Genomic DNA, 19,031 nt, shown 5'->3' on the forward strand with positions numbered 1-19,031 from the left:
GTTACTTCTTTTGAAATAAGAAACAAAAAAGTTATAACAAAATCCATTTTGAAAAGTAAAATCACTACCTTCCTGTTGGACTGTGTGTTCATCAACCTCCAAGATGGCTCCACAGAATCTCTTCTCCTGGATTTATTTCTCTGTGTTTCCATCCCACACTGAGTTAGGGCTGATCTATGAAACCACTAAGATACCGTCTAAATGACATTCCAAGTCTTTATCATAAAAGACAGTGGGGATTCTGCCTTGCTGCTGCCTCTTGGATCACTCTCCCCAGGAGAAGCCAATACCATATGCTAACAGGGCTCAGCAGCCCTCTGGAGAGTTCCATGGGCTAAGAAATTGAAACTTCCTTCCTGGCTACAAATGCCACTTTTTCGTCAGCCACGTATGTGAGTCATCATGGAATCAGAGCCTCCAGATGACTGAGACTCCATGCAACACCACACGAGACCCAAAGACTGAGCGAAGCTGCTCCCAAATTCCAGACCCACAGAAACCGTTTGAACTAATAAACATTTATTATGGTTTTAAGCCATTAAGTTTCTGGGCAGTTTGTTACACAATAGGAGACAATAAGGATTTGGGTACTTCCAAGTGTTGTGGTGCCATAATGGATGTGGGAGTATCTTTGAAATTGGAAAGCGTATGGAAAATTTGAATGAGTTTGAGGAGGGTGTTAAGTGCAAGGCTGAAGAGCTTTCAACAAATAGTATAATAAATAAATAAATGGCTGGTTAGTAGAAGCTTGGTAGACTCTGAGGAGGTTTTACAGGCAAGGGTTTAAAGGAAAGTAAAGAAAATATGATTAAAAACTGGAAGGTGGGAGACCCTTGTCATGTAGTGGCAGAAACATTATTGCCTACTGAGATATGTGAAGTAAGAAATAAACTTAAGGGGAGGTGATTCAGCTACGTAGAATTCCAAATGTTGAACATGCTATCTGACTTCTTCTTGCTGCTTAAAGTGAAATGTGAAAGCAAAGAGAGAAGCTAAAGGAGGTTTCTTAAAAAGCTGCCAGGGATCTGCTGGTTTTGAATTTTCTCTGCCTCCTCAGATGGCAAACAATGCTAAAATTAAGAAATGGTTCCAAGGCAAAGATCAAATCCCGAACAAGCTCAGGAAAACCTGGTATGAAGATGAAGCTGAGTGCATGGCTGGAAAATGCTTTGTTAAGAACCATTCATTTGGGGCGCCTGGGTGGCTCAGTGGGTTAAAGCCTCTGCCTTCGGCTCAGGTCACGATCCCAGGGTCCTGGGATGGAGCCCCGCATTGGGCTCTCTGCTCAGCAGGGAGCCTGCTTCCTCCTCTCTCTGCCTCTCTGCCTACTTATGATCTCTGTCTGTCAAATAAATAAATAAAATCTTAAAAAAAAAAAAAAAAAAGAACCATTCAGTCAAATGTTAGTGCTTCCAAGAAGCTGAAGGGTATTGCCACTCGGGAGTCAAGAGCAGAAAACCAAGGCAGAGAAGGGCTTGTTTCAAAAAGGTGTGCAGGTGTGGTTTTGCTTCATGGAGTGAACCCAAAAAAAGTCAAAGACAACTATGACGTTTTTAAGAGAATTCTATGGGTAGGAACACTGCTTGTCAGCTTGAACTGAAAGGGTCAGAGGCAGTGCAAGAGGAAAAAGACTCCAGACACTCAAACTCCTACAGGCAGGAAACTAAACCCACAAAGATGGGTTACCTTTTGTGGACAAGGAGGATGACTCAGGATGGATCCAAGGGTCCAGGAGGTAAAACCAAGAGCCATGAAGAATTAGTAGAGCTCTTGAATTCTCATCAAGAACTGATAACCTCACTGAACTCTACCTCTGAAACTAATAATACACTGTATGTTAATTAATTATGTTCATTAAGTTGTCTCATGCCTGTCCCACCATTACATGTCGGGTGGAGAGGGACAGAAAACTTGTCTAATTTACAGGCTTCATATCTATAGGAGCTATCCCTGAGGAACTGCACTTAAGGCCTTGTACCTGAGGTACCCATCCACCTATGGACTTGATCTATGTGATGAGATTTTGAACAACTAAGGATACACCACAAGAAGAAAGAAATTTACATAGGGAACGCCTGGGTGGCTCAGTCAGTTAAGCGTCTGCCTTTGTCTCAGGTCATGATTCCAGGGTCAGAGGACTGAGTCCCTCATCGGGCTCTCCACTTGGCAGGGAGCCTGCTTCTCCCTTTCTCTTTGCCTCTCCCCCTGCTTGTGCTCTCTCTCCCTCTCTCTGGCAAATAAATAAATAAAATCTTTAGAAAAAAAGAAATAAAAGAAAAGAAACTTACATAAAAGGAAGGAATAGAATTTCAGAAGCAATGATGAAGACAGAAATGGCAGTAAACGTGGGCAAATCTGTATTCATCATGTTTGAAATAACAAACTGCCAGAGTTGTCAAACAAGGCAAATCAAAACGCCATTTCACAATTAAAATTTAAGGTAAAGGTTGAGAATGTAAATATTCTAAGGTTCTTGAAATTCCAGAGGCAGATAGAAATACCACACAAAGGAAGGAAGGGAGGGATAGAGAAAGGAAAGAAGAGAAAGAGAAGGGAAGGAAAAGATATATAAGAAGAGCTTCCAAATAGTTGCTCTATAATCAGCTGGAGATTGGTTCACAGTGGAATGAAACAGAAAACTCATTTTCTTTAAGATTTTTTAAGATTTTTAAGATTATTTGTCAGAGAGAGGGAGAGAGAGCGAGCACAGGCAGACAGAATGGCAGGCAGAGGCAGAGGGAGAAGCAGGCTCCCTGCTGAGCAAGGAGCCCAATGTGGGACTCGATCCCAGGACGCTGGGATCATGACCTGAGCCGAAGGCAGCTGCTTAACCAACTGAGCCACCCAGGCGTCCCCAGAAAACTCATTTTAAGGTGACTTAACAAGTAGGGGTTTGTTGTTTCCTCAGTTAGTGTGTGGAGATGGGCAGTAAAGTCTGGTGCAGGAGCTCCGTTATGTCATTAGTGTCTCCGGGTTCTTTTATCTTTCTGTTCCACATTCTTAGGATGTGGCTGTCACCCTCAGCGTCACTCTAAGATGGTCTCTGTCCCTTAGACATCCTAATTATGCCAGTTAAAAAAACTCTCAGATATGGGTCCCTGGGTGGCTCAGTGGGTTGGGCCACTGCCTTCGGCTCGGGTCATGATCTCAGGGTCCTGGGATCGAGTCCCGCGTTGGGTTCTGTGCTCGGCAGGGGTCCTGCTTCCTCCTCTCTCTCTCTGCCTGCCTCTCTGCCTACTTGTGATCTCTCTCTGTCAAGTAAATAAATAAAATCTTAAAAAAAAAACTCTCAGATAAATAACACTTGCATACACACACACATACACACACACACACACACACTTCTGGCTATCCTATTTATACGAGACATACTTAAAAATAATAATATGGAGAAGCAAAACTAATAGGATGGGATAACATAGACCAATTCAAACCAAAAGAAAGCTGATACCGTTATATTACCAGACAAAACATATGTTACAGTAAAATTCTCGATTGGAGATAAGGAGGAACCACCAAGGAGTAAATTCACCTGGATGATTTAGTACTTCTAAACTGGCATACCCCTGTGGCCCCTGGATGGCGCAGTTGGCTAAGCCTCTGACTCTTTGTTCCTGCTCAGGTCCTGATCTCAGGGTTGGAAGATCAAGCCCCACATCAGTCTCCAAGAGCAGCAGAGCATCCAGGAGTCTGTTAAAGTTTCCCCCCTCACTTTGCCCCTTCCTGTGCATGCTCTTCTCTAAAATAAACAAGTAAATATTTAAAAATAAATAAATAAACTAGTATATCCCAAACAAAATACAGAGCAAACACCGATAGAATTATGAAGAAAAAATTATAACCCTCCACTACAGTGGGAGATTTTATAACCCTCGTATTGATACTTGATACATCACACAGAAGTGAAGTTATAGAATATTTGAGTAACACTATTTAAAAGTTATTCAGTGAACATTGCTGTAGAAAGACAAAGATCAAATATTAGTGAGCTATGCATCCAAATTTGAAAAAAATGGTTACCTCCCTCAATTAGAAGAAAATAGAAAGATAAGAGCAAAGATTAATAAAATAGAAAAGAAACAGTGGAGGTAATCAGAGAAACAGAAGGGTTGATTTTTTAAAAATATTAATAAAATAGATAAACTTCCAAGAATAAATAAGAAGAAAAGGACAAAAGCATAACTCAGTCCTATTAGGAATAAATATATATATATCTAACTAACTTCAGCAGGGACTTAGAAAAATTGTTACACTGGGGCACCTGGATGGTTCAGTCGGTTAAGCATCTGCCTTCAGCTCAGGTCATGCCCCTCATCAGGCTCCCTACTAGGCAGGGAATGTGCTTCTCCCTCTGCCTCTCACTTGTGTTCTCTCTCTCTCAAATAAATGAAATCTTGAAAAAAAATTGTTACACTAACTAACTTAAAATTAGTCCTATTGGACAATCCTTCAGAAATATATAATTTATCAGTTCTGACTCAAGAAGAAAAAGAAAACCTGAGAGACTATAACCAGTAAATAAATTGAATCCACCGATCAGATTAAAAAAGGCAAACCTCAAGTAAAGCTTCAGATCCTCACTGCTTTATAAGTGAAACTTACAAGCTCTCAGAGAACAATCCATATTTTACTAATTTGTTCCAAAGAATAGAGACAGAAGGAAACTTTTCCCAATTAAATTATGAGGCTACTTAAACTAGCAACAATGGTAGGTAAAAACAAAGTTGCATGTGAAAAATCACTTAGGAATATATGTGGCACAAATTCTAAATACAACGTTAGGAAATTGAATCTATCAACCCATCAAAAGCATAGATAAATTGTGACCAGTATAGTTAGTCCTGGGATAATCCAAGAATGGAATAACTTTGGAAGACTATTGAATATAGTTTGCCATATTAACAAATGGGGGAAAAATGATTACCTCAAAAACCGGGGAAAATTATTTCATGTAATTTTAACACCTATTTATGAATAAAAACTCTTAGAAAATTAATAATAAAAGGGAGCTTTTTTAACTTGATTACCTGATATAGGCTAGTTACCAGAAACTTAGTAATAGTAGCAATAATAATAACAATAACTAGCATGTGACTCTGGGGCTCAGGGTCATGAGTGTAGAGCTTACTTATATAATAATTAGGTGTAGAGCTTACTTATTGGGTGTAGAGCTTGCTTATATAATAATAATAATAATAACAGTAACATGAATTTGTACAGTACCCAATATTTGCCAGGTACAGCTCTAATACACACACACACACACACACACACACACACACACACACACAGAGTACATATATACCATCCATATAGTCATTTGGTCCTCACAATAACTCTATGAGAAGGGTACCATTATTACTCCCCTCTTAAAAGAAAAAGATGAGAAATAAGGAAGTGGTTTGCCCAAAGTCATGCAGTGAGAAAGGTCACATGGTGAGAACAAGGACTGAACCAAGTGGTGTGCTCCACTGTGCTTCTCCTAACCATGATGTTGTATCTATGGCCTTTCATATCAGGCATGATGAGAATGCCCACTTTCATCACCGACTCTAGTCAGCATTGTTTTAGAGATCAAAAATAAGTAAGTAAAAGACATAAAAATACATTGGGGTTAGAAAGCAAGGACAAGGGCGCCTGGGTGGCTCAGTGGGTTGAGCCGCTGCCTTCGGCTCAGGTCATGATCTCACCGTCCTGGGATCGAGTCCCACATCGGGCTCTCTGCTCAGCAGGGAGCCTGCTTCCTCCTCTCTCTCGCTGCCTGCCTCTCTGCCTACTTGTAATCTCTCTCTGTCAAATAAATAAATAAATAATCTTAAAAAAAAAAAAAAAAGAAAGCAAGGACAAACTGTCCATATTGCAGGTGATCTAAATATCAACGTACGAAAGGCAACAAATTCTACCCAAAAATGATCAGCATCACTTCTCTATATACCAGCAACAATTAATTCAAAGTGATGCCTTAATACACATTTGTCTTTTGACCCAGTAATCTCACAAACATATATTGACTAAATATGAAATGACCCATGCACAAGGTTATTCATCTTGGCATTATTTGTATTGCCACAAAATTGGAAAGAACCCAAATTTCATTGCTGGGATTCTGGGGCACTCACACAAAGAAATACTATGCAGTTGTGGAAAAAATAAGGAGGAAAAGGAGTAGGGGGAGGAGTGGGAAGAAGAAGAGGAAGAGGAAGAAGAAGATCTTTTTTTTTTTTTAAGATTTTATTTATTTATCAGAGAGAGAGAGGGGGAGAGAGCGAGCACAGGCAGACAGAATGGCAGGCAGAGGCAGAGGGAGAAGCAGGCTCCCTGCTGAGCAAGGAGCCCGATGTGGGACTCGATCCCAGGACGCTGGGATCATGACCTGAGCGGAAGGCAGCTGCTTAACCAACTGAGCCACCCAGGCGTCCCAAGAAGAAGTTCTTTAAAGGCATGAAGTGATCTCCAGGATATACTTGTGGAAAAGTAAGCTGTAAACAGTATGGATAGAATGCTACCATTTGTATAAGGGGTGAGGGACTATAAATATATATATATTCATATATATATTTATGTAATAAATAAATATTATATTTATATTATATATTTATATAACACATAAATATTAATTTTTATTATTATAAATATATTGTTATATAAACACACACACACATATATATATATGAGTTTGTTTATATGGCAGAGAGAATCATTGTAAGGGTATGTAATAAATACAAGGGCTTAGCTTAGGGCAAGGCAAGGAAAAGGTGGGGCAGAGAGGAATGAAACGAAGCCTCTGAATGTATACTGTTCTACAATTTTGACTTTGGAAACACACAGGTTTTATATAATCCTAAAACTGCATTTTAAGGGACACCTGGGTGGCTCAGTCGGTTAAGCATCTGCCTTCAGTTCAGGTTATGATCCCAGAGTACTGGGATCAAGTCCCTCATCAGGCTCCTTATTCGGTGGGGAGCCTGCTTCTCCCTCTGTCTGCCACTCCCCCTGCTTGCGCCCTCTCTCTCTCTCTGACAAATAAATAAATAAAATCTTCAAAAAAAACTAATAATGAATAAACCCCCTAGCAAGGGGTCATGAAAAAATGGGAGAAAGCACAAATAAACATTATCAAGGAAGGAAAAAAAGAATAGCACTACAGACACAACAGCCATTGAAAGAAGAGGATATTATGAGCAAAGTACACCAACATATTTGATAATTTGTATAAAATGAAGTAAATGTGACAAATGTTAACAAATGTTAACATCTTTTGTTAGTGGTATTGGGTGTAATATTATCTTCTTTTTTGTAGGTTTAAAATATTTCTGAATTTTAAAGAAGGGCCATATGCACCCCAATGTTCAGAGCAGCAATGTCCTCAATCGCCAAACTGGAAAGAGCCAACATGCCCTTCAGCAGATGAATAGATAATGAAGATGTGGTCCATATGTACAATGGAATATGACTCAGCTATCAGAAAGGATGAATACCCAAATTTTGCATCAACATGAATGGTACTGGAGGAGATTATGCTGAGTGAAATAAGCAAAACAGAGACAATTATCTTATGGTTTCACTTATTTGTAGACCATAAGTAATAGCATGGAGGATATTAGGAGAAGGGAAAAATGAAGCAGGAGAATTTGGAGTGGCAGACAAACCATGAGAAACTATGGGCTCCAGAAACAAACGGAGGGTTTTAGAAGGGAGGGGTGTCAGGGGATGGATGAGTGTGCTAATGGGTATTAAGGAGGGAATGTATTGCATGGAGCACTGGGTGTTCTGCGCAAACAATGAATCATGGAGCACTACATCAAAAACTAATGATGTACCGTATGGTGACTAACTTAACACAATAAAAAAAATGTTTAATAATTTAAATAACAATGTAAGAAAATTTTTAAAAAGATATTTCTGAATTTTTAAAGCTTATTTATTTATTTAGACAGAGACAGTACAAGCAGGGGAAGCAGCAGGCAGAGGCAGAAGGAGGCTCCCTGCTGAGCAGGGAACCAAGTGTGGGGCTTGATCCCAGGACCCTGGAATCATGACCTGAGCCAAAGGCAGGCACTTAACCGACTGAGCCACCTAGGTGCCCCGAATTTTAAAGCTTTTAAAGAGCAAGGTATAGGATACAATGTACAAGATTCTTCATTTTGTGTTAATGTATTTTACCATTTCTGGAAGGATATATAAGAAAACTGTTAATGACGGTTGTCACAGAACCTGGGAACATGGGGCCAGAGAGAGACTTACTTCTATTCTAAAACCTCTTTTAAACTGATTTAACTTTTGTATTACTATGTGTGTGGGTTCCCTTTTTTTAATCTCAGAAAATTAGTTAATAAAAAAAGTGATAAAATACAAGAAGAGTGTTGCTGAGATCTGCCTTCCTTGCTCTATAGCCCAGAGCCAGGCTCCCACACTTCCTCCAAGTGCTTCTGCCTCCAACACTCTCCCACTGTACATTCACCCACAGACCCCCATCCACCATGGGCAAAAACTAGAAATCCAGGCTGAAGTCAAGGAGTAGCTGATTCTTGAGGACAGAAAGAAGGAGGGGGAGCAGGCTAAGAGGTGGTAGGTAGGCCCAAGAAAACAAAGTTCCAGGTCAAAGGCTGAGATATGGGCTAAGTGAAGAAGGGACCCAGAGAAAATGCATCATGGGTCCACGGCATGGGGCTGACACAGATTTTGGAATAAGGCAAAGCCAGTAATTTCCCACTCTCTTGTTTCTGTTGTACCAACATCCCCAGGACCTAGAACTCAAGCCAATATTCCAGGATTGTTAGTATTGATAGTATTATCAATTTTCTGTTATTGTCCCCCATTTCAAACACGCAGTCCTGTTTTTTTTTTTTTTTCATAAATTATCTAAATGTCCAAGAAAATTTCAATTCTTTGCATCTAAACTATAACTCCCCGTTTCCTTTTACAAGCAGGAGCAGAAATAAAAAAAACTTTGTCAGTCGGTTCAGAAGATACGGTTGTTGAAGTCATTTGGTTTTATCACAGGGATTTTTGTGGATTGGCCTAAATACTTAACCACCACTTATAACTCATTCAAAGATCAAAGCAATCAACTTTAGAGTGGACTTAAGTTGGAAAACAACTTATTTTTAGGTTGGATTCAACCTCAACTCAGGAGTCAGCACTTTCAACGGAGTTTACACAGGCACATTTTGCTTTAAACTCAATTTTTTTTTTAAGATTTTATTTATTTTATTTGACAGAGAGATCACAAGTAGGCAGAGAGGCAGGCAGAGACAGAGGGGGAAGCAGGCTCCCTGCTGAGCAGAGGGCCCGATGCGGGGCTCGATCCCAGGACCCTGAGATCATGACCTGAGCCGAAGGCAGCGGCTTAATCCACTGAGCCACCCAGGCGCCCCATCTTTAAACTCAATTTTAACAATATTTCCAATAGCTAATTTTCTGGCAATTCCTACTTCTTTAACTTAAGGGAAAAAAATCCATAGATGTTTCTTCAGATTTTTAAAGGTCTCAGAAAAAAAAAAATTAAACGTCATAGACAAGTGGACAAAGAATACAAATGGGCAAATTAGAGAAAGGATATAAATGGTAATTAAACTTACTAGTTATCAGGAAAATGCTAATTAAATATGACACTATTTTCACCATCTGACTGGAAAAGATGAAAAAGAATAGTAATACCTAATTAGTGATGGCAAAGGTGCAAGAAAACCGTATCCTGTTGGATAGAGTATAATTAATACAGCAGTTTTTTGGAGCCCCGTCTGTGAGGACAGTGAAGTAATTGGCATTTTATGCAAATTTTGGATTACTCAAAGTTAAAGTAGGGTGATATCAAAATATTAATGAAGTCTCATTTTATGAATAAATGCTGAAATAATATAAGTTGCCCACTTTAAAATTCTTTCAAAACTAGCATAATTAGGGGCCCCTGGGTGGCTCAGTCAGCTAGGTGTCTGCCTTCGGCTCAGGTCATGATCCCAGGGCCCTAAGATAAGGTCCCACATCGGGCTCCTTGCTCAGTGGGAAACTCAGCTTCTCCCTCTGCCTGTCTCTCCTCCTGCGAGTACTCTCTCTCTCTGATAAATAAATAAATAAAGTCTTAAGAAAAAAAAAAAACTAGCATAATTATAAAGCTCAAACAAATTAGAGATCATGGCATCCATCCCATGGCAGGCCTACTCAAACTAGCTAACAGAAATACCATTGCTGGTCAACTGAGCCTTGGGCTACAGATTCAGTAACAAAATAAAATACTCAAAATAAAATACTCTATCAAAATTTATAATGTATATTTTTTTGGTCCCAGTAATTCCATGATGAGGAATCTATGTTACTAATATTCTCACCTAAGTGTGCAAAGATAAATATGTCCCAGAATGTGCCCAAAGGCTTCTGAAAATGCCCGTCAATGAAGAACTGTCTATTTCTACCAAGAAACACCACACAGCCTTGGAAATGGACAAGGTATTTCTTTATGCATGCTAACAGAAAAAAAATTTCACAACATATAACAAGTGCAAAAATTAAAAAATTCAAGATTGTGTTTTTGTAAACAAACACGCACAATCCCAAACAGAAAGAATTCAAATGCAAGAGAAACTATTTATAGCAGTTATCTCTGGGGAGTAGAGCTTGGAGGAAGAGAGAAGGTGTTTTCACTTTAAAAATTTTAAAAACTATAATAGCTAGTTATAGGTGTTAGGCAAATTCTTAGCCTTCATTCAATTACTCCTCATAAGGACCCTATGAGCTAATGCTGTTATTATTCCCATTATCAACAGTTGAGGAAACTGATACCCAAAGAGATTACATTAGGGGTGTCTGGCTGGCTCCGATGTGGGAGCATGCTGCTCTTGATCTCAGGGTTGTGAGTTCAAGCCCCACTGGGTATAGAGATTACTTAAGGGTGCCTGGGTGGCTCGGTGGGTTAAGCCGCTGCCTTCGGCTCAGGTCATGATCTCAGAGTCCTGGAATCGAGTCCTGAATCGGACTCTCTCTCAGCGGGGAGCCTGCTTCCCTCTCTCTCTCTGCCTGCCTCTCTGTCTACTTGTGATCTCTCTCTGTCAAATAAATAAACAAAATCTTTAAAAAAGAAAAAAACCAACAGACTAAATCATTTGCCCAAGGTCACACGGGTAGTGCATTTGAAGCCAAGATTTGAATGGAAATAATCTTTATTAAGCAACACTCGACTGCCTGCAAATCGTTTTCTGTGTACGTAAGGATGAATGGATTTTTAAATAAATATATGAATTTTGTCTCTTAAAAAATGCAAATCTAGGGGCACCTGGGTGGCTCAGTCATTAAGCATCTGCCTTCGGCTCAGGTCATGATCACGGGGTCCTGGGATCGAGCCCCACGTCAGGCTCCCTGCTCAGCAAGGAGCCTGCTTCTTCCTCTCCCTCTCCCCCTGCTTGTGTTCCCTCTCTCACTGTCTCTCTCTCCCTGTCAAATAAAAAAATAAAATCTTTTAAAAAAATGCAAATCTAGGGTGCCTGGCAAGAAGGGCAGAGTCAGAGAGGAGTCCGAGATGTGACCACGGAAGCAGTATTAGAACAAGAAGGACGGGACAGGCCATCATCACGGCCTTGGAGAATGGAGGAAGAAACCAGAAGCCAAGGGATGCAGGTGCCTCTAGAAGCTGGAAGGCGCAAGGAAACAGATTCTCCCCTAGAGCCTCTAGAAGGAAGACAGTCCTACTCACACTTTGAGTTTTGCTGGATGAGACTTCTGATCTCCAGAAATATAAGACAATAAATCATTATTATTTAAGCCACTACACTGGTGGTAGTTTGTTACAGGAGCAATAGGAAACCACTACAATTATTAATTACTAATTTAGTAATGATACACTCTGTTTTCAAGATTACAGGAATTCCCCTACCTGAAAAGTGTGTATTTTGCTATGGGCTGAACTATGTCCTCCTGACCGCCCCCAAATCTATACACTGAAATCGTAAACCCCAGAACCTCTGGAGTATGACTGCACTGGGAAAAAGGACCTTTATTTATTTTTGAAGGTAGGCTCCTCCAATGTGAGGCTTGAACTCATGACCCTGAGATCAAGAGTCAACATGCTCAACCAACCGAGTCAGCCAGGGCCCCCGGGCCCCCCGCCCTCCCCCCCCCCCCCCCCGGGAGAAAGGACCTTGAAAGGTGAGGCTAACTGAGTCATATGGGTGGGCTCTAATCCATTCTGACTGTTGTTCTTAAAAGAGGAGGAAATGTGTGGACACATGGAGAGACGCCAGAAGTGGGCACACACACACAGAGGACAGGCCCTGTGAAGACACAGTGGGGTGGCCATCTGCAAGCCAAGGAGGGAGGCCTCAGAAGAAACCAACCTGGCCAGCACCTTGAGCCTGAACTAGCCTCCAGAACTAGGAGAAGGTCTATTCCCGGTATTGCAGTCATCCAGTCTGTAGTACTCTCATGGCAGCCGAGCACACTCATGCAGTTTTATGTGATGTGTTCCTCCAGAGCTGCTTATAACTACCATAAGTATAAATATACTAGTAAGTTCTGGAATTTACTCCTTGTGTTCTTATATGAATTTAGAGCCATGAAAATAAAGTTTGAGCACAGTAATTTTGTTATTTAAACAATATTCTTTCATCAGAAAATGTATTTTCATTCATTTTAACAAACATATACTAACTGCCTACCATGAACCTGATCTTGAAAAAGGATTGATTAATAAGATGTGGTCCCTGGGCTTGAAAAACTGTCTTAAAAGTATCAGTCTGGTAGTGTGACCAGACTTGGTGTAAGGGCTTTCTTCCCCCTCTGGAAGAAACCATTGATGAGAAACCTGAACTCTGTTAGGACCAGATTTGTAATTAAGAAGGATCTGTTGTAGAATTTACCTTGTCCCACTCCCTAAGAGTTCTCTCAAATAATTCATACAGCAACTATTTACAGAGCTATGTATTGCTCTAGGTAGGTGCCAAAGACCCACTGGTAAGTAAAGCAAAGTCTTTACCATAAGGGAATTTACATTCTAGTGATGGAGACCGACAATAAATGAACAAATAACATAGATTATATCATGTGGTAAAAAGTGTTATGAGAGGGACGCCTGGGTGGCTCAGTTGGTTGGACGACTGCCTTCGGCTCAGGTCATGATCCCGGAGTCACGGGATCGAGTCCCGCATCGGGCTCCCAGCTCCATGGGGAGTCTGCTTCTCTCTCTGACCTTCTCCTCGCTCATGTTCTCTCTCACTGTCTCTCTCTCAAATAAATAAATAAAATCTTAAAAAAAAAAAAAAAAGTGTTATGAGAGATCCGGTCTTCCAGGTTAAGGAAGAGGAGATTGTTATTTTATATGGTAGTCAGGGAAACACTCTCTATTAAGGTAGTTTCAGCAGATGTCTGAATGAAGAGCAAATCATGGGGACATCTGGGAAAATATATTCTTAACAAAGGGAATAGCAAGTGCAAAGGCCCTGAGGTAGGAGCATGCTTGGTTTATTCAAGAAGCACCAGGGAGGCCAGTGTGCCTTAAATAGAGTACACAAGAGAGGAGAGTGGCTGAAGATCACTACAAGATTTGGATTTTTACCCTGAGTGAGATGGGAAGCCACTAAAAGTCTTAAAGCAGATAAGTAATGTGACCTGATATATGTCTTGAAGGGCTGATACTGGCTACTGTGACAAGACCACACTATTGTAGGGCAAGGGTAGGAAAAGTGAGACCAGTTAGATTAACTCAATAATCTGGTTGAGAGGTTGTTGTTGGTTGGACCAGAGTTGGAATTGGTGAGAAACATTCTGTATTAGTTATCTACTGTTGAGTAACAAATGATTACCAAATTTACCAGCTTAAAACAACAAACATTTATTTTCTCACAGTTTCTGAGATTCAGGAATGTGGGAGTGGGTGGTTCTGGCTCAGAGTCTTTTTCTCCTGAGGTTCAGTCAAGACCTTTTGTGGGTCTGCATGATTTGAAGCCTTGACAGTGGTTCTAGGGTCCAGATTCAAGAAAGCTCCTGAATATGGCAGCTGACTGAAGGCCTCAGTTCCTCATCACACGCACCTCTCCACAGGACTGCCTTGAGCCACAGCAGCCAGCTTCCCCCAGAGCAAGTGAGAGAAAGAGGGAAAAGAGAAAAGTCAGACGTCGTAGTGTCATTTATAACCTAACCTCCAAAGTGACACAACATCAGTCCTGCCAGATTGTACTGGTCACACACGCTGACCGAGTACAGTGCGGGAGAGGATGACACAAGGCTGTGAACACTGAGAGGTGGGCATGTTTAGGAACCATCTTGGAGGCTGTGAACCACTGTTCAGATTCTGGTTTTGTTGATGGATGACATCAAGCATGTGAGAGAAAGAAAGAGACCAAAGCTAACTGTAGGATCTGGGCCTTTTTTTTTTTTTTTTTGGCAGGAGGGAAGATCAGGAGCTATTTTTAGACATGTTACATTTGAGAGCCCATTAGAAGTAACTCAAGTGGAGATGTCAAGGGAGCAGCCAGATAAAAATCTGAGTGGGGAGTTTCTGGGGAGATGGGCCAGCTGGAGATATCATTTTGGGACTTGTCAGTGTATGATGGCATTTAAAGCCGGAGCCCAGATCCAATCCCCCAGGAGTTAAGCCCAGACAGACAAGAGAACAGGCACTGGAGCTAACCCTAAGCCCCCAACGGTTAGATGTGCCGAGAAGAGGAGGAGCTGACAAGGATGCTGGGAAGGGACCAGTGAGGCAGGAAAAGAACCAAGAGCTTGGTGCTCCTGGAAGCCAGGAGAAGAAAATGTCCCCTCCAAGTTCAGTGCTGCTGAAAGATCAAGGAAGTAAGAGTGACATGGTTCCAGTCCTCTGCCAGGACACCAAGGGTGACCCAGATTCTAGAGACCTATCGTCAGTGTGTACCATATGAGTTGGAGAGGAACTTCAGGTGAGAAAAACCTTGGGGGGGATCTTGGGAATATGATAAGAAGCGAATGGGAAAAATCAAACCAAGTCAAACATCAATACTTAAAAACAGCAAATAATGATTATGAGTTGACTATGTAGTGTGTGTGGCTCTAAATATGGTTCAGGTGTCAGATCACTGAATGCCCACAGCGACCACATGGAATAACCGTTTTTTTCCCCAGGTATGAGGAGAAAGTGGGCTTACAGAGGGAGTCAGGGTCAGCCTGTGGTCACACAGCTGGGTTGGGGCATCAACAGTTCAAATTCTGGCCACTGACCGCTGAGCCTCTCACTGGGCCCAGCACACACCTCTTCTGCTGTAGGGATGCCTTCTGAGGGATTCCTTAAGGACCACGGAGGAGGAAGGGGAAAATAATATCGCTGTCTGGAGTTTTCTCCTCCCCCAGAGACCCGGATGCTGTAGAAGTCTAAAAAGTGAAACACAGGTGCCTTTGAACTTCCCAGGTGATTTAATTCAGTGTCTCAGTGCTACTCCTGTCCAGAGGCCACCAGCCAGTCTTGAGACTGCAGCTCTCAGACTGCTATCCTATTTTATTTTATTTTTATTTGCTTTATTTTATTTTATTTTATTTTATTTTATTTTATTTTATTTTTAGAGATTTTATTTATTTACTTGAGAGAGAGCAAGAGTGAGAGAGGGCACAGAGGGAGAGGGAGAGGCAGACTCCGGCTGAGCAGAGAACCCTACGTGGGGCTCGATCCCAGGACTCTCGGAAATTACTATCTGAACGGAAGGTTGATGCTTAACTGACTGGGCCCCTCCAGCTGCAATTTTAAAAGTCCCACCTTATTGCCTATTTTCCCAGGATCAGGAACCCCACAAGTGTTATCCCCAAGCCACTGTTGCCCCACCCCCCCACCCCTATATCCTGGCAGGGGGCAGGGGTGTGGGAGGTATCTGGGGCAAGCAAGAGACTGTACTCAGAACACAAGCAATGCCAATGTCCCTTGCCAGATTTTGTGATTGGAAAATCACATGGTCTGTCCGTGAATATTTCTTGCTTAGACATAAGCTTTGTGGTAGTTACTACTATGCTCAGAAAGTAAATTGGATTCTGACCTAAAAATGAAATGTGTTATATAGAGGTTACTTTATTTTTAAGATTTTATTTGTAAGTCATCTCTATAACCAACGTGGAATAGAGTCACTCCAAGACCAAGAGTCATCCGCTCCAATGACTAAGCCAGTCAGGCTCCCCTATAGCATTTGACTTCATCACTGCAGAAACCTGTCTATTTTACAGTTAAATAAGCAAGGAGTGCCTGGACTGATTTTTATTCAATGAAAAGTGGACAGCCTTTCCCCAACATGGTTCTTTTTAAGTACTTTCTATAAGGAGGTTAACTAAAGAAGATGTATGCAACAACAGGAACTGAAGTCAATCAATCCAGATTTTCAACTGTTTAAGGAAACAAAACAAAACCAAACCCACTCTCTGCCTAAAAAAACAACTATTACATGCTATAATTTAAGCAGTAGAATGTCTTTTAAGAGTGTTGATTATCAAAGATCCAACCAGAATGTGTCTTTAAGAATAAGATTAATGGGGGCGCCTGAGTGGCTCAGTGGGTTAAAGCCTCTGCTTTCAGCTCAGGTCATGATCCCAGGGTCCTGGGATTGAGCCCCGCATCAGGCTCTCTGCTCAGTAGGGAGCCTGCTTCCCTTCCTCTCTCTCTGCCTGCTTCTGCCTATCTGTGATTTCTCTCTGTCAAATAAATAAAATCTTAAAAAAAAAAAAAAAAGAATAAGATTAATGTACTTGAGGGGCGAGTGGGTGGCTCAGTTGGTTAGGCCACTGCCTTTGGCTCGGGTCATGGTCCCTGAGTCCTGGGATCAAGTCCCGCATCGGGGTCTCTGCGCAGGAATTCTGCTTCTCTCTCTGACCCTCTCCCCTCTCATGATCTCTCTCATTCTCTCTCTCAAATAAAGAAGTAAAATCTTTTTAAAAAATAAATAAAATAAGTAAATAGAACTTCTAAACTTAAAAAGAAATAAAAAAGGTTCATGCACTTGATTTTTCCACTCTTGGTGTTTAGTCCTGGCAATGCCCGTAATTAGCAGTGGTACCCTGGAAAGGCATATCTATTCTTAACTTCATTAGTGAAATGAAGATAATACTGGTTATTTCACAAGGATATTGTAATGATAAAATGAGAACGCATATATAAAAATTTGATATTAACTCCTAATAAAATAAAAATTTCTAAAATGACTTCTAGTTTTCCATTTTTGTACTGAAGGTAAATAATTATTAAGGAGGTTAGTTAAAGGGACTCCTTTTAAGAGACACATACTAAAGTGGTTTAGCATGAAAAGATGTTAACAACTGAGATTTGCTTCCAACTAATCCAGTGGGAACAGTGGCTTAGTGTGGAGATTTGGGCCACATTTTGAGTATCTTAGAAGCCAAGTGATAGGTATCTAGGAGTTTGTTAAAGATCATTTGCTTTTTATTTTTAAAGATTTTATTTATTTATTTATTTATTTATTTATGATTTATTTATTTATGATGTTAAAAAGAAATGACAGCAATTTTGCCAAAATGCATGAGAGTCCAAGGATTTGAGAATTTGACTGTGTTTTCAAATAACCTTTCAATTTATTGTTAACTAAAGGAAACCCATTTTAATTCAATGTTGTAGGACAAAATTATATCTATGCAATTTAAGATTATTAATGGAATCGACACTTTAACCTGGAATCTTAAACACTTGAAGATTTTTCGCAAGAGAAATTTCAGGATATGTTAGTAATTATCAGTCTTTGAGTACATAATAATATATCAGTATTTCAAATGACGATATGCTGGCTATTTCTGTGACAAAATCTGTCACTAATTAAAGGAAATTAAGCAGGAAGTACATAACGTGCTTCCTTCCTTACCTTGAAGGTGGGAATTCTCTAGGAACTCTTCATGAGAGTCTTTTGCTTCTCCAGGCTTTGTTGATCGATACTCACTCCTCAGAGAGATCTTCCACCATCTAAAGACTACCTGTGATTGAATAGAGATGGATAGGAATAAAACTGATTCCGAAACCCAATCCCAACAAGTACAGCTTGGTGTGGAATTTTGCAAATTCCCTGCAGTAGCCACTAAGTCTACGTGTCCAATGTCAGCTGTAACTTTGCCATCTGGTGTCACATCACATCAGAAGTGAGGTCTGCGCATCAGTCAACATTCTCCTTAGAGATTGGGGTCACAAATCAAAGTGCTGGAAGGAATCTTAAAAATCTATCATGTCAATCGATGTTAAAATCATGCAGACTAAAATGGCCATTTGTCTCTTGAGGGTCTCTGAGAGTAGGCGTTCTCTAACTTGGGGAGCCAGTTCCAAAGTAATTGCTCCACTCTCTGCCTCCCTTTCTGTCTGCAGGGCATACACAATGAGTGGATACTTTCCTACAAGACCAGCACCACGGAAAGCACCATTATTATGCTTTGCCTGATGCATGTAAGGGTCATTACACAGGACTCTTCTTGGTAATGGACCTGCTCATGGCCCGTTGGACTTCTAGGAGCCTGTTGGTTTATCTGGAGCAAACCTCATTTCCATGGTTACGGACTGCATGTAAGTTCTATGTTGATTTCACTGCAGTGTCAACTCCTGGCCCCGATGAGGAGCCCCCTGAAGCCTATCCAATTTGTCTCACGTCCTTCAACCTACAATGGAACTGGGGAATTATTGAGATGACAAAGCTTCCACCAACTTGACAAACAAACCAGATTTTTTCCACACTTAGATGTGGGCTATGTGGGAACAGATGGGTAAGGGGACGGTGCAGAGAAACTGGTTGGCTTTCTCTCTCATTAACATCATTAACATTAACATCACCATGTAAGGTTATAGCGGGCTCTGCCCGAGGCAGAATTGTAGAACAGGTGCAACTTGCTATGGGTCCTTCCCTTGTTTATAGTTTCCTCTCTCCCATCCCCACCTACCTATCGCTCTCTGGGGTCTACACAGGTCCTGGGTATCCCTTTTCGGGCCACTGCCCTGGTCCCTACAAGCTCTTTGCCCCGTCCCTAGACCCTTCTTGGTGTGGTTCTAGAACCCCTCCTCCCCAGCCTTCAAACTGCCTGACCACCTCATTGCTCGTCTCTTCTTT

The 19,031-nt window shown here is 41.1% G+C and overlaps 1 protein-coding gene across 1 annotated transcript in view; it reads right to left on the bottom strand.

The window, feature by feature from the left end:
- Nucleotides 1–19,031, bottom strand: part of FBXO36 (F-box protein 36) — a 91,640-nt gene that overhangs the window by 14,251 nt on the left and 58,358 nt on the right. Inside the window, exon 2 of the mRNA XM_082690864.1 lies at nt 17,808–17,916. Coding sequence (XP_082546990.1) covers nt 17,808–17,916 — 109 coding nt within the window. The remainder of the gene's footprint in view (nt 1–17,807; nt 17,917–19,031) is intronic.

The sequence above is a fragment of the Mustela nivalis genome (genome assembly GCF_964662115.1).
Source record: "Mustela nivalis genome assembly, chromosome: 11".
Lineage (NCBI taxonomy): Eukaryota > Metazoa > Chordata > Mammalia > Carnivora > Mustelidae > Mustela > Mustela nivalis.